The sequence below is a fragment of the Neolamprologus brichardi genome, chromosome 20, assembly GCF_056152115.1.
Source record: "Neolamprologus brichardi isolate AB-2024 chromosome 20, ASM5615211v1, whole genome shotgun sequence".
Taxonomy (NCBI): domain Eukaryota; kingdom Metazoa; phylum Chordata; class Actinopteri; order Cichliformes; family Cichlidae; genus Neolamprologus; species Neolamprologus brichardi.
Window position 1 is genome coordinate 15,243,204 of NC_142123.1, and position 18,371 is coordinate 15,261,574.

General features: G+C 39.3%; 1 protein-coding gene across 1 annotated transcript; it reads right to left on the reverse strand.

Moving 5' to 3' along the window:
* Positions 1–2,295: 2,295 nt before the first annotated feature.
* LOC148096944 (uncharacterized) lies at positions 2,296–5,116 on the reverse strand. The gene is made up of 6 exons (XM_087833564.1): positions 4,749–5,116; positions 4,501–4,546; positions 4,335–4,426; positions 3,435–3,545; positions 2,579–2,855; positions 2,296–2,493 (listed from the first exon to the last, which is right to left on the reverse strand). The coding sequence occupies exons 1-6, from the start codon at positions 4,874–4,876 to the stop codon at positions 2,296–2,298; spliced, it is 852 nt and encodes a 283-aa protein (XP_087689690.1). The 5' UTR covers positions 4,877–5,116.
* Between the last annotated feature and the right edge of the window lie 13,255 nt (positions 5,117–18,371).

Sequence of the window (18,371 nt, forward strand, 5' to 3'; positions counted from 1 at the left end):
CTCTGTGCTTGTCCTTCTTGACCTTAGTGCAGCGTTCGATACTGTTGACCATAATATCCTGTTAGAGCGATTAGAACATGCTGTAGGTATTACAGGTATTGCACTGCAGTGGTTTGTATCATATCTATCTAATAGACTCCAATTTGTGCATGTAAATGGAGAGTCCTCTTCACACACTGAGGTTAATTATGGAGTTCCACAGGGTTCAGTGCTAGGACCAATTCTGTTTACATTATACATGCTTCCCCTAGGCAGCATCATTAGAAGACATAGCATACATTTTCACTGCTATGCAGATGACACCCAGCTCTATCTGTCCATGAAGCCAGATAACACACACCAATTAGTTAAACTGCAGGAATGTCTTAAAGACATAAAGACTTGGATGGCCACTAACTTTCTGCTTCTTAACTCAGATAAAACTGAGGTCATTGTACTCGGCGCTGAAAAGCTTAGAAATATGGTATCTAACCAGATTCTTACTCTGGATGGCATTACCTTGGCCTCCAGTAACACTGTGAGGAACCTTGGAGTCATTTTTGACCAGGATATGTCCTTCAACGCACATATTAAACAAATATGTAAGACTGCGTTCTTCCATTTGCGCAACATCTCTAAAATTAGAAATATCCTGTCTCAGAGTGATGCTGAAAAACTAGTTCATGCATTTATTACTTCCAGGCTGGACTACTGCAATTCATTATTATCAGGATGTCCAAAAAACTCACTGAAAAGCCTTCAGTTAATCCAAAATGCTGCAGCAAGAGTACTGACAGGGACTAGAAAGAGAGAGCATATTTCTCCTGTTTTGGCTTCCCTTCATTGGCTTCCTGTTAAATCCAGAATTGAATTCAAAATCCTGCTCCTCACATACAAGGTCTTAAATAATCAGGCCCCATCTTATCTTAATGACCTTGTAGTACCATATTACCCTATTAGAGCACTTCGCTCCCACTCTGCAGGCCTACTTGTTGTTCCTAGAGTATTTAAAAGTAGAATGGGAGGGAGAGCCTTCAGTTTTCAGGCCCCTCTTCTGTGGAACCAGCTTCCAGTTTGGATTCGGGAGACAGACACTATCTCTACTTTTAAGATTAGGCTTAAAACTTTCCTTTTTGCTAAAGCATATAGTTAGGGCTGGACCAGGTGACCCTGAATCCTCCCTTAGTTATGCTGCAATAGATGTAGGCTGCCGGGGGATTCCCATGATGCATTGAGTTTTTCCTTTCCAGTCACCTTTCTCACTCACTATGTGTTAATAGACCTCTCTGTATTGAATCATATCTGTTATTAATCTCTGTCTCTCTTCCACAGCATGTCTTTTATCCTGTCTTCCTTCTCTCACCCCAACCGGTCGCAGCAGATGGCCGCCCCTCCCTGAGCCTGGTTCTGCCGGAGGTTTCTTCCTGTTAAAAGGGAGTTTTTCCTTCCCACTGTCGCCAAAGTGCTTGCTCATAGGGGGTCATATGATTGTTGGGCTTTTCTCTGTATCTATGAAGCGCCTTGAGGCGACATTTGTTGTGATTTGGCGCTATATAAATAAAATTGAATTGAATTGAATTGAATTTAAGTGAATCATTGCCATAATGCAAGGTAGTGGTGTACAAGTCTCTGTTTAAGATTTGGAATATAAATGTTCACATCTACTGGGCCTCTCTGATGCCATTTACTCTGTGCAGGCAACATTGGTTCTTCTTCAGTTCTCAGTTGAAAATCCCTTTAAGTAGTTTTTAAAACTATCTTGAAAGTTTACCTTGTCACTGACATCTTACATGCATCTTGATCAAAATAAAAGGACAAGATTGACTTACTGTGCTGTTTTAATTTTGAAACATTCCTACCATCAGCCTTCAGTCAAATATTGCTTTACAACATAACATTCAAACTGACAAGCAGTTTCCATTTAGTTTTCTGAGTGAATCAATATTTTTAAGTTCCCTCTCTCCTAATTCTTCAGTATTTACATTACGAAGCTTTACTAAAAATTGTTACTTATAGCGAAGTTTATAGTTTGAAACAGTTGGTGAACCCTGTGGAATCTCATAGATTTCAGCACAATTTGAAGATCAGATCCCATTTCATGACCAAAGTCACAACAATAATCAGAACTGCTTATACACAATTATGTTAATGAAAACACCATGAAAATTCTTTGAGTTGGTTTAGTTTAAGCAGACTGATTGTCCAGATGTCCGTGATGAAGATCAGATTACATTTCATGACCAAATTGTGCAGAAATCCATGAAATTCAACAAGATTCACAAACTTTTTCCCGCAACTGTATGTAGCTTTCCTATTCTAAATGATTTGCTGACAAAACTGAACAGCCATAATGTAGATGTCCGCACCAAAGGACTGGGATGCCGCTCTTGGATTAACAACGCCCTGTAAAGTTGTCATTTGTTCTTCTGTCAATGGACAGTCAGTGTTCGGAACAACAATGCTTGAATGGTTATGGCAAGATAGGCCACTGTCCTCCCAGTCAATGTCTGGAATCTGGAAGCCCTGCAACGAACAAGCAAAATTAGGAAAGAATAATTGTATATAGGAATCAATGAGTACTAAAAATGTGCACCTTTACCGGTGTGTTTTCTGGAACAGGAACAGGGTGATATCTGTGACCCAACTGCCACAGCTGGTTGGGACTCATGTTGTTTTCTGTTCGCAGTGGATGGTTGTCCCATCCACTGCAAAATGTATTCAAATCATCCTCCAGTCGAGGAAGAAAGACGTAATGGCAGCAAAAGAGGTGTGCAGCATTTGAAATGTCAGGAAGGCCCTCTTCCTCAAGGTTGTGAAGAACATCGTAGTAAATGCATGTAACGGCCACCCAGAGGTCTCTCCACAGTCGCTCTATTCTGAAATAATATATAAAAAATATTTAATTAGGTATGGCTTTTCTTGGTGTGTATGAGAAATTCCCTGCTTGTTTCTAACCCTACATGAAATGTGTGCATGACAACAGTAATAATACATTATCAGGGCATGTAGGAAGGACCCAGGCATATCACTTAAAAGGTGCCAAAAGGGTTCTGATGATCAGTGGCAACATGAGATGACAACCAGACCATTAACACAGAATGAACATTCATGGAAGGAAGGAACAGACTGGAAAAGGTGCGTGAATAACTAAAAAATAGGGCACATTTCTGAAGGCTCCTTGGGGTTTGTAGGACCTGTCCAATATTTTCTTCCTTGAGGGGTAAATAATGGAAATTGAAAGAAAAAACAACAAAAAAGAAGCAACACCTGACACATATCAGACAGTATATCCTGCTGGATAGGGCACTGTTCTCTAAAGACATTTTACTATAAAACCTTTTTATAAAACTATACCCTTTAAATGTATGTATTTTTAAATAATGGAAATAAAGCTGCAACACATTCCATCTTATGTCAGAAACATTTGAGGTTGACAGTATTTTATGAGAACAAACCTTTGATTGTGCACACTCTTTCCTGAAATGAAACTGCCTCTTCCTGTGCCACGAACAGTAAACATCAGCCGTGCAACCTCCACATTTGCCCCTCCGTGGTCGCCACGAACCCTGAAAACAAAGAAAAGTACCCCAAAACATTCAAAGCTTTAAACAAACTTAGATCTGATAATAAAGAACAGCATATGCCTTAAGCAAAGTTTTAAAAAAAAAAAAAAAGTAAAAGAATCCTTAAAATCTTTCATTGCTACTGCTCTGGAATGCATCAAAAAATTGTCTCATGAATGCACTTTCCAACATGTGTCAGTATGAAGTTTAATTTAACACAGCTGTTAAAACATTTTTCAGGATTTAACAGGGTAGTAATAATTACTTAGATTTATTGAATTTGTTGGAAATTACGCAAGTGCCATCTTGTATCATTATGATCTGTGTAAAGAGACAATTTTAAGAATATTTTTGCAAAAATATTTACATCAAATTAAACAAATAAGTAGTTTATGGCATTTAAAAGTGGTTACCTACAATTCTAAAATGATAATACTAATTCTAATTGATGATGATGATGATATTGAATTTGAAATCATGGTGTAACACTGAACCCGACATCATAAAATGATTACCCTTGTAATGTCAGGGAGTTACAACCAAGGAGGGAAAATATTACTATCTCACCCCTTGTATCCAATTACATAACTGCACTGCTTGGTAAAGGTGTTGAATTAATTTTTTTATTCTTAAATATCCCCTAGTCACCATAACAAACATTTGAAATTAGAGATATATATATTGAGGGAAGTTAGAATCATCTTAAACAACTTTTAATGAAATATCCAAAGGTAGTCTTACAAAACGATGTAAGAAAATACCTAACCCAGAATAAAATGCATCACTTACTACCTGAGAGGAAAACCAAACTTCTCGACTGATTTTTGGAAGAATGCCAGTGTTGTTGATGCCAGATTGTTGGAAGCAGCACCGAGATACATAATCTTTAGAGGAAAAAGAACAATGAGCAACTTCCATGTAAATATTGCATTTGATTTACTTACTAAACTAAACTTACCTTACGAGAAAAGCCATCAATACCTCCAAAGATCACAATGTTATAGCTGAATGGGGAAAACAAAATATTTTTTATTTATTTTTGAATTATCACTTTGAAGTGTTTAAATGCAAGCAATGCAAGATGTAATTTATGTCTGTCCAGATGCAAATATAGTAACGAGTAAGATAACAAAATACAGTTCTGAACATTTGCAGCTGAAAAAATTCTCAGGAATATCTTTCACTTCAAAAGATCAAATAATTTACCGTATCAGTTTGTGATTTGTGTCAATATGCATTAGAGACTGTGGTCCTGGGACGGAATAAGCACGTCGAGCAATGCATCCCAAGGAAACCATCCTTGACACAACACCAGCTGTGTCAACACGGTGCATAGAACTTCAAACCCTTTGGTACTGGACTCTGTGTCCTCTGGCCTGAAGAAGTGCTTTCACCATCCGGTATCCAGCGTGAGGCTGCCTGGATTTTATGTCTGTAATGCATTGGTCCAACTCTTCATCTGACAGGCTGCTATAGAGTGCTTTGACTGAAAGATTGAACTCATTCATGCGTCGGAATATTGTGCTTCTGGACTTTCCCAAAATTTTAGCAATGGCTGGGATGGACAAGTTCAGTTCCAGAATGAATGAATGAAAGCTTTATTTGTCACACACAGGTTGCCCTGCTGCGAAATGGGGACCCCCCCCGACCTTACACACAAGACACAAACATTACATGGGGTTACAAGTCGGAGATTGGTAGCGTTACAGAAAAACACCGAAACGTCCACACAACGGGGAAGTACAAGAGGAAAAAAAGAGACCTCCACTCATGCTGTGCTTCCATGGTAGGACAGCACGAGAACAGGAAACAAAAAAACTCCTCTGCACAAAAAAGCACATGAATGTCCACGTCACAACATTATTAATTCAATTCAATTCAATTCAATTTTATTTATATAGCGCCAAATCACAACAAATGTCGCCTCAAGGCGCTTCATAGATACAGAGAAAAGCCCAACAATCATATGACCCCCTATGAGCAAGCACTTTGGCGATTAAGGCGATTAAGACATAACAAGCCACAGGGTTGGGTAGGGGATGAGGAGTAATCCCAGGCAACACAGCAGCAATCCTGCAACGGCGCCGTCTCTGCAGCGCGGGCCCAGACCCGCCTCGTGTTCCCGGGGGACAACAAGCATCGAAGGCGTTGGAAGGGGGGGGGGGGGGGGGATGAGTGAGTGCTTATCAGTGTAAGTGTGTGTGTGTGCGTGTCCATAGTTCAGCTGAGACAGTGTCCTTCGCCCTATAAGGCTAAGTAAACAGTCCTCCAGCCAATCCAGGTGGCCTTGCATGGGATGGGGAGAATAGTCATATCACAGTCGTTATCAGGGAGTGTTTGTCCGGCTTCAGCCTTGGGCCTGCAGCTGGCGCCGTGGTGGTGTCTGCATTTTGATCCCGAATTTGTTGTTTCTTTCCAAACGAGCAGCTCACGAGAATTTTCAAAGCTGATCTTTAACACTCTGATGCTGGTCTCTCGATCTCCCGATGGAGAGCCGCGAGCCTCCCCATGATGGTATCAAACTTCTGATCCGTGGTGTTGTCATTCTTTTGATTCTGAGACCTCACAACTGCAGTGATCCGTTCTGTGATGTGATCCAACTTTCGCTCAAGGGTGTCATTTTGAGCAGGGCCCTCTCTGATGTATCCCACCATACGCTCAATGGAGTTGTTTTGAGCCTTCACAGCAGCTGTAAGCGTCTCCAAGGTGTTAACCATGCTGCGTTCGTTGTGAGAGGTCGCGCCTCGTCCCGTCGCTTCGATTCCAGCGGGCAGCCTTGGGGGGGTTTGAACAGCCGGTTCCGCTCTCTTATTTCTCCGATAAGTCAGGGCCATGCCAGCTCCGATCAGCAAGAACCCCGTTATCATGGTTCCGAATAGGTAGATATCTTCAGCGTCCTCGATCGACAGTCCCGCCAGGCACACGAGCCTCCATTTCTGCCACCCGTCCATCGTGTAACCGGCAGGGAAAGTCCCTCCAGGGCACTCGGGCTCTCCCGAGCCCAGACTTCTCGTTGAGAAGAGGGTGTCAATAGCATTCAGAGACCAGAAGGCTGTTAAGATGATAGGGGGAAAGAGCCATTCTTAGTCGCCCAGTAGGTCCCCACTCAAACTGAATGACAGCACTATGTAGATTCATTTTATCCTTTTCTCTGTTTATCAGAGTATGTAAACTACATAATGCATCTAAGAGGACAGGGCAAACCTCAACTTGACTGGACAAAGCTTGTAGAAAAACTAGTTCCTGGGTGCAAATGAAATCTAAAAAGTCCAGATCCAGGGGAAGATGTTCAAGACAATGTTCTAAACGTGAACGCAGTCTCCGAAGAATATGATGTAGGAGAAGATCCTAACAGAGAGGAAAAAGTAGAATTATTTTTGTAATTTTTAAATCACTAACAAAAAGTGAGTTAAAAACACAATGTTAGTTACATTAAATTAATATTCTTAGGCTATAAGATTCCAATGTTTATTTTATCATATTTCCTTATGGTTCTTTCAAAAAAGTTTATTTTGTAATTTATACCATTTGTTGCAGTATTTTGATTTTCTGGTTAGGATTTTATTTATTCTTTTCTTACATCTTTTGTTTTAATAGCACAGTATATTTAAAAATTGAGCTCGCAAGAGAAAAAGCTTTATTTTCTATTTTATCTTTTTTATTTAAATGTTTTTGAGAACAAAGCCAAACCAAAACTTACTGAAGAAAGCTGGAACTGATTCTTGAGTTCAGTGTTCCCAAGGAATACTCTGAATGGATGAAAAAAAAAAGAAAACAGATTGCTTGGCAGCGTGTTTCATTTATGAAAAGGTCAGAAAATTAAATTTGATATTGTCAAATTTAATCCCTTTTGTTTATGAAACAGTGAGAATGAATTTCTTAATGGGTCGCTCAGTTTGGGGAAATTGTGGGTAGCCTGCAAGGGCCTCAACTTATCCATTCCCACAATGTGCAACAAATGGGCACAGCTGATCTTCAAGAGTGGAACATCGACCAGTTACTTCCAACTTTAACGCAGCTTGTAGTCTTGGAGAGCAGCATGCCAAAACTGCATGCACAACTTCTGCTAACAGTGGAAACGGATTGAGAAATCCATGCAAACAGATTCATAAACCGAAAGAATATTATTTTACAGGATTAATTATCACATCAGCCGCTGGCTGATCACAAACCCTGAGGGTGTATATGAGAAGCAAAAGAAGCAGAGGGAATATCCCATTTAAGTTTAGATACTATTTGTAAAGATATTGACCATATCCTTTTCTGAAAGTGTGGATATAATGGATGGGGTAAGGTACTGGCATGCTACAACTTTATAGTTGTTAAATTCTGGGTACAAGTATACATACCCATCTTGTACATGTTTTTTTAAATATTATTATTATTATTATTATTATCATCCTACCCAATTACATGTTTCTGCTGTTTTAATGACTTTACAATATAATTTACATTGTGTTCCTTACATTTTCCCTAATTGTATGTTATATTAATCCTATATTTCCGTTTTAATATTTCTAATGTTTGCATTGTTTTCTTCACTGTCTGGTCTGCCTCTGTCTCGCCTGTATGGATGCATTTACACCTAAATTTCCCCAACAAAGGATGTTTTAATTCACGACTATTCCAGTGAAACACGAGTCTCCCATCTTCCTGCTACCGGTCTCGAGTTTTTGTTCACCAAAGCACACACCAACTTCATACTGACAGACAGGTCACTGCCCTTTTGCCGCCTTGTCTGACCGTGTTTTGTGGCTTTGGTTCACTTCACCTCACTCTTCCCCTTTCTTGTCATTAATTCAGGCCGTTCTGCAACCATGACAGCCATTCACTCTATGGCTTTATTCATGGTGTATTTTACCCCTTCACCAACTGCCGTTCTCGTTTCCAACATTATATTTGCAGTCTTCGTCTATCTATCAATATCTGCGGAGTATTTTCTTTTTAACGAGTATCCTATTTTCTAAAGCACAGCATGTAAAAGGTAGCTCGGTTAGCAAGATGCTAGCATGTAGCGCTTAGTGAGACACGCCTCAGACAAGTTGAGCAAAGACCCGGTTTGTGTACTTTATACGTGAGCAATGGATTTAAATAAAATTAACGTTTCAAAAGACAAACTTGAAGATAAAAAACAATATACTTACCGGAGAACCGCCAGGGTTTGCCGCTGCCATCTTAGCGCTCCTAAATTCAAAACTGCCTCTGCAGACAGGCAGGGGAGGCGTGGAAATTGTCTTTGAGTTAGTCAAACGTTTTCCTTAGTTCGAGTAGATGATAAAATAAAATGAAAATAAATGGGATTTTAAGTAGGACTAGGCGTTCTGTAATGATCTCTATTTAGGAGAAAAACTTAATCACTCACCTTTAAACAGCTCTCTTTTAGGAGACACTGGCTAACGGCTGGCTAATGGTGTCATGTGATCAAGCAGCGTAATTTAATTGGCTGAGAGCTGCTCGACTAACTCTGGTGCTGATTGCTCTGGCTTGGGTCAAAAGTTCATCACTTTTGCAGTTGAATTTTTGCAGGGAAATTTGGAGGATAAAAATTCAGTGTTATAAATTCAATGTCTAAAAATACTTGAATTCTGATGATACTATATTTCTTCCATACAAAGAGCTTAGTATATTTGTGTGTGTGTGTGTGTGTGTCTGGCAGGAAGTGAACAAGCTTGCATGCCCATAAAAGGAAACTGGCTGATGTGTGGAGTGTGCAACTAGAGAGAGAGAGAGAGACGTGTTAAAAAATCTAGGTAGAGGAAGAGGATGAATTTGTTAAGAAATTGTAATGAAAATGATATTAATTAAATGTTTTAGTGTGTTAACACAGGTGGACTCTTCTCAACTTGAAAACATGAGTACAACAGCAAAATGATAGATTAACAGAATTGGGATGGAAAACAGGCCAGGCTTTGGCTTAAAATTTGACAGCTTCACCTCTCATTCTGTCCTTATCCCGAGAAGAAGCTTAAAGGACAGTCAATCTCCTGATGAAGACAGAAGACAGACAGAACACCGTGGACTTGAAGAATTAACAGCAGGCAAAAGACAGTGCAACCGAACTATAACACTGAAGACTCCAGCAGCAGCATGTAAGAAAACACTTGATGGAACATGCACCCTGAATTACAAGCTGGGAAGTTGAACAGGGAGATGACGATGTGAAAGCACTGGACAGCACTGGACACTGAGTTTCATATTTGCCATGCTGGGTGTAATCCTCGAAGAAAAGACTGAAACAATCAAGAGAGAAGGAATGACATACTTAAAGCTTGAAGTTGAGGAATAACTCAGGGAGTTCCATGACAATAGAGTGATTTTTGTGAAAAGGAAAAAGGACCACATTTTTTAATAATATGGTAATGTTTTAAATATGCATTTCTCTTGTCAAGGCAACTTATTCTGAGGGGAGAGAGTATGCAAATTAGTTGAATGTGTGGCAACAAAAAAGAAGAACTGAAGCTTCCTGTCTGGCTGTGAATGAAAATTTAGAATTTAGTGATGATAGATTGTTATAAACTGTGTAGAAAGGGCTTAATGGGAATATTAATGTTGTGCAAACTGTGTGGCTTTTAACAAGATTTTCTGTGTATTTAGCAGGTGAAATTATGTCAGTTGACCTCAGAGTCTCAGGACGCTGAAGAACCTGAGGCCACTGAGATATGATGTGGGGAAAATGAACAGAGGGAGTGATTTTAAGTCTGATTTCAGACTATGTAAGTATTAATTAAGCCAAGACTAGGACAAAACTTTTGTGGCCCTGAAGTTCTAATCCCCACAACATACTGATAGATTAATAAGCAAAACATTTCTGTGATTAAGATTTTTGGGGTTGCTGTTTTAGTGATGGGTTGATTCTGTCCGTTTCAATTGACCCTGTGCACGAGAAAATGCTAACTTCCTGGTTTGAGACCAGATGTGGGGTTGTACATTTCCGGTAGCTTTACTTTGCGGTCAATCGCTACTGCTACATGTCCAAAACTCGAAAACGGAAAGATTGCGTTAAGTTACAAAGAGCAGAAGGTGGGAACACTCACCACTCTTGTGTCATAAAAAATCTAATGATCAATTTTGACGTTTAAAGAGTTTAGATCGATCTGTTGTTTACATCACTCAACACAAGCAGAACTGCATTACTGCAGCAGAAGACACATCGTCCACATTCAGAAGCACATCTCTGTATAGTGACTGGTCTTATGATTTAAACAGGCAAATGTTCAGCATTCAAACTACAGGTGAAGAATAGTCAAACCAGATGTTTCCCCCGTTATGTCGATATCAGTTAGTCAAGTACACACCTACACAGCATGTTAACAAACCGTGAAAAAAGCCACACAAAAAATGAATGATTGCTGATAAGGGTTTCTATACATTAGTATTTACGAAGGGTATGTTGTGACTTACCTTCAAAATTACAGTGGTCCCTCGCTAATAACGCGGTTCACCTTTCACCTCGCTGTTTCGCAGATTTTTCAGTGCAAGTTTGCATGCTTTTTTTTTACATCACATTGTGTCCTGATCGCTGCAGACGATCTCCTCCGTGACGTCTCTCCTGTACAGTACAGAATCACTGCATCGATCGCTAGCAGTGTGACTCTGAAGAGCAGTACTGTATGTCCACGGTGTCCACGAAACGTTTTGCACCGTCAAAAAATAAAATTGGCAACTTGATTTCACCTATTGCTGGTTATTTTTAGAACATAACACCCGTGATAAACGAGGGACAGCTGAGAAATATAACATTTGAATCCCTTTTCTATTTTGCTCTGAGGCGCGGGGGGAAAATATCGACAAGTCGATGAACATCGTTTACAGATATATTGGGTAAATGCCCGAGACATCTATAGAAATGTAAATCGCCGCTTGATTCATTCATTTGCTTAACTTGTTTTGGACCGTAAACAAGGCGCGAATAGGACACCGGAAACAAAGCTCCCCACAGGAGTTTCCGCACCGGAAGTAGCATATGCTAACGTGCACATAGTCAATACTGGACAGGTCACCAGTCTATCACAGAGAGCCAGACAACCATTTGCCCTCATGTTCACAGATATTTTAGAAACACCAATTAACTTAACCCTAATTACAGCATGACTTTAACTGTGGCAGGAAACCAGAGTACGCAGAGAGAACCCACTGCAAACTTGGCCAGATTGCAGATTTGAACCCAAGACCTTCTTGCTGTGAGGCAACAGTGCTAACCACTGTGCCACCGAGCTGTCAATCTAGACTTCAAAAAAATGGGGAAACTATGATTACAAGGTTTTATATAGAATTTTAAAAACCACAATAAATAGCTGAGGCATATACAGTTGTGGTGAAAAGTTTACATACACTTGTAAATAATATAATATAATAGCTCTACCGAGTGTCCAGTTATTTCTAAAACTCAGATTTTTCTCTGATAGAGTGATTGGAACAGATACTTCTTTGTCACAAAAAACATTCATGAAGTTTGGTTCTTTTATGACTTTATTATGGGTTAACAGAAAAAAGTGATCACATTTGCTGGGTCAAAAATATACATACAGCAACATGAATTAGCAATTTTGGTGACTTAGAAAGTTGTCAGTGAACTGAGCTTCATAGCATGGCCTCTTAACTTCTTGTGAGTGATTATGAATGACTACAGCTGGTGACTTCTCTTAGGCCAGTTAAATAGGGCTCATTGGATACAAACGCCCACAAACGCTACAATGGGAAAGTCAAAAGAGCTCAGCATGGATCTGAAAAAGCGAATTATTGACTTGAGCAAGTCAGGAAAGTCACTTGGGGCCATTTCAAAGCAGCTGCAGGTCCCAAGAGCAACAGTGCAAACAATTTTTTGTAAGTATAAAGTGCATGGCACTGTTTCGTCACTGCCAAGATCAGGAAGAAAACGCAAGCTATGTTATGCTGCTGCTGCTGAGAGAAAATTGGTCAGGAGGGTAAAGAGTCAACCGAGAATCACCAGAAAGCAGATCTGCCAAGAATTAGAAGCTGCTGGAACACAGGTGTCATTGTCCACAGTTAAACGTGTTTTGCATCTCCATGGACTGAGAGGCTGCCGTGCAAGAAGGAAGCCCTTGCTCCAAAAGCGGCACCTTAAGGCTCGACTGAAGTTTGCTGCTGATCACATGGACAAAGATAAGACCTTCTGGAGGAAAGTTCTGTGGTCAGACGAAACAAAAATCTAGCTTTTTGGCCACAATGCCCAGAAATATGTTTGGAGGAGAAACGGTGAGACCTTTAACCCCAAGAACACCATGCCTACCATCAAGCATGGTGGTGGTAGTTTTATGCTGTGGGGCTGTTTTGCCACCAATGGAACTGGTGCTTTACAGAGAGTAAATGGGATAATGAAGAAGGAGGATTACCTTCACATTCTTCAACATAACCTAAAATCATCAGCACAAAGGTTGGGTCTTGGGCGCAGTTGGGTGTTCCAACAGGACAATGACCCCAAACACACATCAAAAGTGGTGAAGGAATGGCTAAATCAGGCTAGAATAAGGGTTTTAGAATGGCCTTCCCAAAGTCCTGACTTAAACTTTATTAAAAACATGGGGACAATGCTGAAGACACAAGTCCATGTCAGAAAGCCATCAAATTTAACTGAACTGCACCAATTCTGTCAAGAGGAGTGGTCAAAGATTCAACCAGTGAAGTGAAAATGGCTAAGGGACATGTAACCAAATATTAGCACTGCTGTATGTATATTTTTGACCCAGCAGATGTGATCACTTTTTTCTGTTAACCCATAATAAAGTCATAAAAGAACCAAGCTTCATGAATGTTTTTTGTGACAAAAAAGTATCTGTTCCAATCACTCTATCAGAGGAAAATCAGAGTTTTAGAAATAACTGGACACTCGGTAGAGCCATTATATTATATTCTTTACAAGTGTATGTAAACTTTTGACCACAACTGTACGTAGTGTATGTATGGTTGTCTGTCTCTTCTAACCCCAGTGATTTTCCTGTGGTTTGAACTCTTGTGTGATCTTGTGAATTTTGTGAATCCAGGCAACTAACCACTCTTACTAGATTGTATCATGTCATCTCAACAAGAATAAATTAAGTTGCTGGATTTCATGCAGATCCTACATGATTTAATTATGTTCACCACAGAAACATGAAATTATTTTGTTCACATTACAAGTTTGAATTTTGTAAATTTAACAACCACCCAATTTCATTTTTTTGAGTGCAGGGGTAGACCCAAGTGTGCTTCAGCTTGAGGTCACAAACAGATGGCCCAGCATGTTTTATTACAAATTACCCTGATTTAATTTTTTAATACAAACTCACACAAGTGACACAAAAAGAGGAAAGAAAAAAAATTATTCGAACAAATTAAACTCTCTGGTCTTTCTTAAATGGTCGAACATTCTCCTTCAGAATGTTTTGGAAGGCAGCAGAATTCATGGTTCCACTTACCACAGCAGCTAGGTCCTGAGACAGCAAAGCAGCCCCAGACCATCACTCTACTACCACCATATTTCACTGTTGGTGTGATCTGCCTTTTCTGGAATGCATAAAACATGCGTTAGTTTTATGGCACATGTAACGAGATTCAAACTTTCCACAAAGTTCAACTTCTGTCTCATGAGTCCACAGAGTATATTCACAGGTGTTTTGGGAGACGAGTCTTTAGCCCCTTTTCCATTAGTACCCATTCGGATCGAGTCGCCACATATTGACACGATTCAACTCGGATTGACGGGTATTCCGTTACAATCCAGTACTATCTAACGTGCGTGGTTGTCGTCATAGCAATGCATCTTAGTGTCCTGCGATGTAATTAATATGCGACACGAACGCTATAATAAAGGTGGATGTCGAGGCAAGAATACACCTGCTGCTCGGTTTGTGGCTTTTTGTCAGACTTGGGGGAACACAGCTGTATTTTTTTTAGCCATTTCCCTCGGTGCCAGGTTTCGAAATTGGCGGATTTAATTTTCGTGAACGAGATGCTCTCATGACTCATCAAGTGACGCTACTGACCAGCCGATCTGTGGCATCCAGTCTGACAACGTCACATTTAAGTACCTGTTCGGATTGCTTGGAAACCTGGGCGAGTATGGGAAAAAGTACCTGGTACCAGGTACTGTGCCCTAATCAAAATGATTTTTTTACTTATTGTTGAATCATGAACCTCTGATCTTAACTGAGATGTGAAGCTTGTGGCTCGTCAGTGTGGCTCTTAGTGATGGGTCGTTCGCGAACGAAATGGCTCTTAGAGCCGAGTCTTTGACGTGAATGATGCAAGCCGGCTCCTTATCGCGAGCCGTCACGTGGGTTGTTTTTTTTTTCTCTCACCCTCCCTCTCGCACTTTTTTCCGCTTCACTCCGCACGCCCTTGTGCTTTACGCTGGGCAGAGAGGGGAGGGGCGGTAGTTACACTCAGTAGCACAGGAACAGAGCCAGAGGGAGAGAGAGCGAAAGAGAGCCAGGGACAACAAGTCACATTAGAAAAGTATAGTAATCATCCACAACTATTTTTGGTTGCAGATGATAAAGGATTCAGAAGGTTTATTCATGCGGGCCCATATGACAGAGAATATGCATCTTCTTTTTGTTTTCATATTTTAATTTATATTTAATTGTGTTGTGGTTTGCAGTGTTTTGTGTTGTTTCACTTTAAATTTGTAAAAGGAAAAAGCTGAACATTTATATAGTTAAAATATGAAATGTGAATAGTTGATTTTTGTATTATATGATTTATTTATTATATCTTATGTGGAGTGAATAAATAAAAGTATATTTACGGTGGCCCCTAGAGACAAAGCACATACAAACTTCAAATCACGTACAAACACGTACAAACTCCGAAGCACGTACAAACTCCGAAGCACGTAAAAACTCAAAACACGTACAAAAGACAACAGAAGTGCTCCAGGATGCTGGGCGCAGTGTTGAGCTTTTGTTACCTAGTGGCTACACAAGCCAGCAAGTACCACCGACCGGATTTGGTGTGTGGTAGTGACAGGTAAATGAACTTTTTTTAAAAATTATTTGAATATATATGATTGCCTGTGTATAAATACACAAACAATACACACATGCTTTCAATTGTGTAATTTAAGTGATCTAGTAGCTCTGCTTTGGAAGTTCAGTTCATGCTAGAAATGTGTTTTGGAGTTTGTACGTGTTTTGTCTCTAGGGGCCACCGCATATATTTATATATAAACATATATAAATAAAACCACTTTTTTTACGTTAGTAATTCCTTTTGTGCATAATTTTATATTATTGTTAATAATAAATTAATTAAAGCAGCAAAACAACCTGAAGAGCCGGTTCGGAGCCGAAAGAGCCGGCTCTTTTTAGTGAGCCGAACCGAAAGAGCCGGATCTCTAAAAAGAGCCGGAAATCCCATCACTAGTGGCTCTGGGGTCTTCTGTGACCTCTTGGATGAGTCATTGATGTGCTCTTTGAGTAATTTTGGTGGGCCAATCACTCCTGGGAAGCTTCACGACTGTTCCAGGTGTTTGCCATTTGTATATAATGGCTCTGACTGTGGCTCACTGCAGTCCCAAAGCCTTAGAAATGACTTTGTAACCCTCTCCAGACTGATAGACGTTAGCGAATTTGTTTCTCAGGTTTTTCTTTAGATCGTGGCATGATGTGTTGCTTTTTAAGCTCTTTTTTTTTTTTAGCCTGCTTCACTTTGTCATACAGGTTCTATTTAACTGTTTGATTCAACGGGTCTGCCTGTAATCAGGCCTGAGTGTGTTTAGTAAAACTGAACTCAGCCTTCCAAAAAATTGGCCAATCATAGTAATTCACGATTTAACAAGAGGGGCAATTTTTTTCACACAGGAACAGGTAGGTAGGTTTGGATAACCTGTCTCCCTTAATCAATGAAATCATCAATTAAAAACTGAATTTTGTATTTTCTTGGGTTGTCTTTGTCTAATATTAAAATTAGTTTGACGATATGAACAATTTAACTGTGACAAATTAAAAAAAAACACTAGGAAATTATGAAGGGGACAAACACTTTCACACTACTTTAACATGAAGATAGTTTTTTAACCAAGTAACTACTTAAAGGTACAGTCAGTTAATTATATCTTACAACAAACTGATGTCTTCACCTTCCACTCCTGTGTATTAAAAACTCACAGGAGCGGGCACTGGTTATTGGAAGCTGCTATGTTGCCCCGCCATCTTGAATAAAGTGGCCAAAATGGACATGGCTGTTCTGCTTAATCATGTTTTATGTATGTGGCTGGCGACCACCCACGTATGTTGTAGACTAAAGGCGAAGGAAAAAAGAACTTGTAGGAGTTCACATGCTGTGGAGGCAAATTTTCATTTGTGTCTGCACCTTTAGACTGAAGACACGGAGGATCATACCTATGACTTATCATCTGAGAAGAAGTCCTCTTGAGCAAAAACATGCTTATTTATTCCCAATATTGTTGCAATTACTTATTACACATGGAACCCTCCCGTGTCCGGGCAGGTGACCATAGCTGGATAAACAACAATGGCTGCTAGGATTGTTTGTAATACAGCGGCCCCTGTAATTAGGATTATGTATTTGAATCGGGAAGGGTAAGTAAACAAATCTGAGTTGACTGCAGGCTGCGATAAAAGACATCAAGAGTTTGTACACAGTGTAACTTTAAGAAAAAAAGCCTGACCATCAAATTGGCTGATGATGTTTCATAGGCTTGCTGACTCATACATTTGTATCAGGTGTCAATAAACTGATGATATGGGGCATGTATCTACACTCGGCTTGTGGATTCTGAAGTTACAAGTTACTTTGTATATTCATAAATATGATATCAGCTAACAGGGAATGTGAGATTTTGATGGATTTTAACGAACTAATTAAAAGTTTGAGATATATTTTCATTCTTTATTTTCTTACTTAGATTTTTTTTAACATTTACTGTGTGTGTGTGTGAGAGAGAGAGAGAGAGAGAGAGAAGTAAAAAGCATTTATAGAATACAGTACAGTATAAATCTGTGTGTTTATGTGTTTGACATAAAAAAGTTTTTGGAGTGGCCTAGTCAAAGTTCAGACTGATTTGATTGACATGTTTTGGCATGACTGTAAAAATAAAACAATTCTGCAAAGACACGTGGGCCAAAATCCAATCAGAGAGATGTGAAAGACTCATTCACAGTTATTACTTGCAGATTGAAGTTCTTGCTGCTAAGGGTGGCACAACCAGTTATTAGATTTAGAAACCAACAAACAATGCATTCATTTTTATCAGCTCACAAAGTTCTAGTTTTTACTTATTTATTATAATTATTCTCTACCTATTTATTTTGATGACTTCCTAAATAGTTCTGGTCAATAATAGCGACAATAATATATATTCATTCATTGTGATCATGTTACCTCTCTTAGTTATAAACAGATAACATATACTGAATATGATTATTACACATCACTCTTGATGTTATAACTATTTACTGTCATTGTATTGTAATTGTCATATATGTATCCTGAGGCTGCTGGCATCTCGTGAAATAAACAACTTGAGCTATTTCTTTCACTGCTAACTTTCAGTGATACCTTCTTAAGTTGTCTGCTTGTTTGTGAACTTTTATTCTTTTGTTTTTGACAGCAGGTTGAGAGTTGACAGTCCCATGAGCTCTGTCTCAAACACTACATTTGCAATTACCTACCAAACAAAAAAAATCAAGTCCTTTAACATTATAAAGTATACTCAACATAAACATATATAATTATAATAATTTTTTTCATATGTAGATATTTATATACTTGTCTCACAAATTGTCATAGGCAAACACTTTTGAAAAAGACAGAATGGGATTAAAAAAGAGAAGACAGATTGCTAAGCCTGCTGTTTTTTCTTTTTCT

Bases quoted from the DNA above. Each gene is read 5' to 3' on its own strand.
- LOC148096944 (XM_087833564.1), bottom strand. From the start codon at position 4,876: ATGCACCGTGTTGACACAGCTGGTGTTGTGTCAAGGATGGTTTCCTTG. The intron at 4,427-4,500 runs GTAAGTTTAGTT...TTTCCTCTAAAG, and splicing joins TTGATGGCTTTTCTCGTAAG to ATTATGTATCTCGGTGCTGC. The intron at 2,494-2,578 runs GTAAAGGTGCAC...CAGGGCTTCCAG, and splicing joins CTGTTCCAGAAAACACACCG to ATTCCAGACATTGACTGGGA.